A 3159-nucleotide genomic window follows, 5' to 3' on the forward strand; every position below is an offset into this window, starting at 1 on the left:
TCCGTAGCCTCTGCTCTTTCCTCTCTTAGACACCCATGCCGATTCCCTGCCTCTATGCCACCTCCTAGGCCCCTTCCTTTGGGCCTCAAGGGAACACTTTCTGCAGAGGAGGGAGGCCTCTGCACGCTGTTAGGAACAGAGGCAGCTCTAGTTTGGTTCCTGTTATCTCTGGGACAGGGAACCTCCAGCTCTCTCCCTGGGGTGGAGGCTTGGGGCTGCCCTCCATAGTGAGGTGACTCTCCCTTCTCCCCTCCCTCTCTGCCATTTCGAGTCCCTCTTACAGGCAGGCGCATGCGCATACACCCAGGCTCTGCCTCGCCCTGCCCCACCCACCACCAATCTTGACCAACAGGGAGGTGGTGGGTTGTCCTTTCCCCACCCCTCCCTCTGAGGTGTGGGCGTGGGCCAGGGCTCACCAGAGGCCCCAGAGGACCTAGTTCTAGAGCCTTCTGCCTAGAGCCTTCAGTGGCCTCTGCCAGTCTGGCAGATACTTGCAGACCTCTCTTCTCAGCGCCACCAATCTCTGATGCCCTGCGATGCCCACACTCAATACTTCTGCCTCTCCACCCATGTTCTGGGCCAATGCCTCCGGAGGCAGTGTGCTGAGTGCTGATGATGCTCCGATGCCTGTCAAATTCCTAGCCCTGAGGCTCATGGTTGCCCTGGCCTATGGGCTTGTGGGGGCCGTTGGCTTGCTGGGAAATTTGGCGGTGCTGTGGGTACTGAGTAACTGTGCCCGGAGAGCCCCTGGCCCACCTTCAGACACCTTCGTCTTCAACCTGGCTCTGGCGGACCTGGGACTGGCACTCACTCTCCCCTTTTGGGCAGCTGAGTCGGCACTGGACTTTCACTGGCCCTTCGGAGGTGCCCTCTGCAAGATGGTTCTGACGGCCACTGTCCTCAACGTCTATGCCAGCATCTTCCTCATCACAGCGCTGAGTGTTGCTCGCTACTGGGTGGTGGCCATGGCTGCGGGGCCAGGCACCCACCTCTCACTCTTCTGGGCCCGAATAGCCACTCTGGCAGTGTGGGTGGCGGCTGCCCTGGTGACAGTGCCCACAGCTGTCTTCGGGGTGGAGGGTGAGGTGTGTGGTGTGCGCCTTTGCCTGCTGCGTTTCCCCAGCAGGTACTGGCTGGGGGCCTACCAGCTGCAGAGGGTGGTGCTGGCTTTCATGGTGCCCTTGGGCGTCATCACCACCAGCTACCTGCTGCTGCTGGCCTTCCTGCAGCAGCGGCAACGGCGGCAGCAGGACAGCAGGGTCGTGGCCCGCTCTGTCCGCATCCTGGTGGCTTCCTTCTTCCTCTGCTGGTTTCCCAACCATGTGGTCACTCTCTGGGGTGTCCTGGTGAAGTTTGACCTAGTGCCCTGGAACAGTACTTTCTATACTATCCAGACGTATGTCTTCCCTGTCACTACTTGCTTGGCACACAGCAATAGCTGCCTCAACCCTGTGCTGTACTGTCTCCTGAGGCGGGAGCCCCGGCAGGCTCTGGCAGACACCTTCAGGGATCTGCGGTCGAGGCTGTGGCCCCAGGGCGGAGGCTGGGTGCAACAGGTGGCCCTAAAGCAGGTAGGCAGGCGGTGGGTCGCGAGCAACCCCCCGGAGAGCCGCCCTTCTACCCTGCTCACCAACCTGGACAGAGGGACACCCGGGTAAAGGGCGCAAGCTGAACACGCTCCTCTTTCTGAGATCCACCAAGTGTAGGATCGTCGAGTCCTGGGGAGAAGCTGCCCTCTCTGCCAGGCTGCAGCGCCCGCAGGGAAAAGTCTGATCTTTGATCCCCAACTCTGGGTGTGGTGACTGGGGGAGGCGGGGGCCCAGATTAGAGCTGGGTGTGACAAAGCTTAAGTCTTTATTTGGAGATGGGAAAGAAGAGGATCTGAGAATAAACCTCTGGATTATCCACAAATTGTCTTGACCTTTTATTCCCAGTTCCACCTCCAGTGCAGTATGGAACAAAAGGATTCATTGCTCCATTTCTGCCTTCTGCAAAAATATCTAGAAAAACTTCCCTAAGGGTTCTAGGCTAATGAATCAGAGGTCAGTGCCCCTGTCCCTCTGTACCCACTCCCCACCTCAAAACAGGGTATCCCTTGTCTTTCTCCAGTATCAAGGCCAAAAATGTCTGCTTCCCTTGTCCCCACTTTACCATCTCAGTGGTGACCACAGAAACTTGCTGCCCACAGAGGCCTCAGCTGCAAAAACTGTAGTTCCCCTGAAGGGATGCCAGGTGTGGGGTACTGCTGGAATTCCCAGCACCTGCCAGGCCCTGGGTGTAAAACCCTGGTGCTGACAGAGTGCCTGTGTGTCTCCCCTTGTATCAGGATTTGAAAGAAGTGAAGATAATGACAAATCAAAGACATGGGGGGCGCGGGGTGAAGGGAGGTGAGAGATTAAAAAGAGGAGGGGGCTGGGAGAACAGGCTGCAGGTGGAGCCAGAAAAGCGGAGACCTCAGAAAGTGGTGCTACTCTTCCTGCCTGCCCCAAATGCAAAGCCCAGAGTATCAATTTGAGTGTCAGAGCACCTGGATTCACACCTTTACCTTCAGCACATTACTTTACCTTTTTGTACCTCACTGTTCTCAACTGTAAAATGGGCTGCTGAAGATTTAACAGTGAAATACACTGTTAGCTATTATTTATTTATTTATTTTATTTTGTTGAGACAGAGTCTCGCTCTGTCGCCCAGGCTGGAGTGCAGTGGCATGATCTCAGCTCACAGCAACCTCCGCTTCCCGGGTTCAAGCGATTCTCCTGCCTCAGCCTCCCGAGTAGCTGGGACTACAGGCTCCCACTACCATGCCTGGCTAATTTTTGTATTTTTAAAAATTGGTAAAGTTGCAGAACATAAACCCAACATACAAAAATCAGTTGTGTTTCTATATACTAATAATGAATTACCTGAAAAAGAATTTAAGGGGAAAAATATCCCATTTGAAACAGCATCAAAAAGAATAAAATACTTAGGAATAAATTTTACCAAGGAAGTGAAATATCTGTAATCTGGCAACTATAAAACACTGATAAAAATAAATTGAAAAAGACACAAGAAACAGATACCACATGTCTGGATTGGAAGGACTATCATGGTTAATATGTCCATAGCACCAAAAGTAACCAACAGATTCAATGCAATCCCTATAAAACTTGAATTTTC

The 3159-nt window shown here is 53.7% G+C and overlaps 1 protein-coding gene across 1 annotated transcript; it reads left to right on the plus strand.

Moving 5' to 3' along the window:
• The first annotated feature begins 470 nt into the window (after nucleotides 1–470).
• On the plus strand, nucleotides 471–1905 carry RXFP4 (relaxin family peptide/INSL5 receptor 4). The gene has a single exon (XM_023200383.3). The coding sequence runs from the start codon at nucleotides 537–539 to the stop codon at nucleotides 1656–1658; it is 1122 nt and encodes a 373-aa protein (XP_023056151.1). The 5' UTR covers nucleotides 471–536; the 3' UTR covers nucleotides 1659–1905.
• The last annotated feature ends 1254 nt before the right edge of the window (nucleotides 1906–3159 follow it).

Source organism: Piliocolobus tephrosceles, chromosome 1 (assembly GCF_002776525.5).
Source record: "Piliocolobus tephrosceles isolate RC106 chromosome 1, ASM277652v3, whole genome shotgun sequence".
NCBI classification, from domain to species: Eukaryota; Metazoa; Chordata; class Mammalia; order Primates; family Cercopithecidae; genus Piliocolobus; species Piliocolobus tephrosceles.

Coding starts and splice junctions, on each gene's coding strand:
- RXFP4 (XM_023200383.3), top strand. CDS start 537: ATGCCCACACTCAATACTTCTGCCTCTCCACCCATGTTCTGGGCCAAT.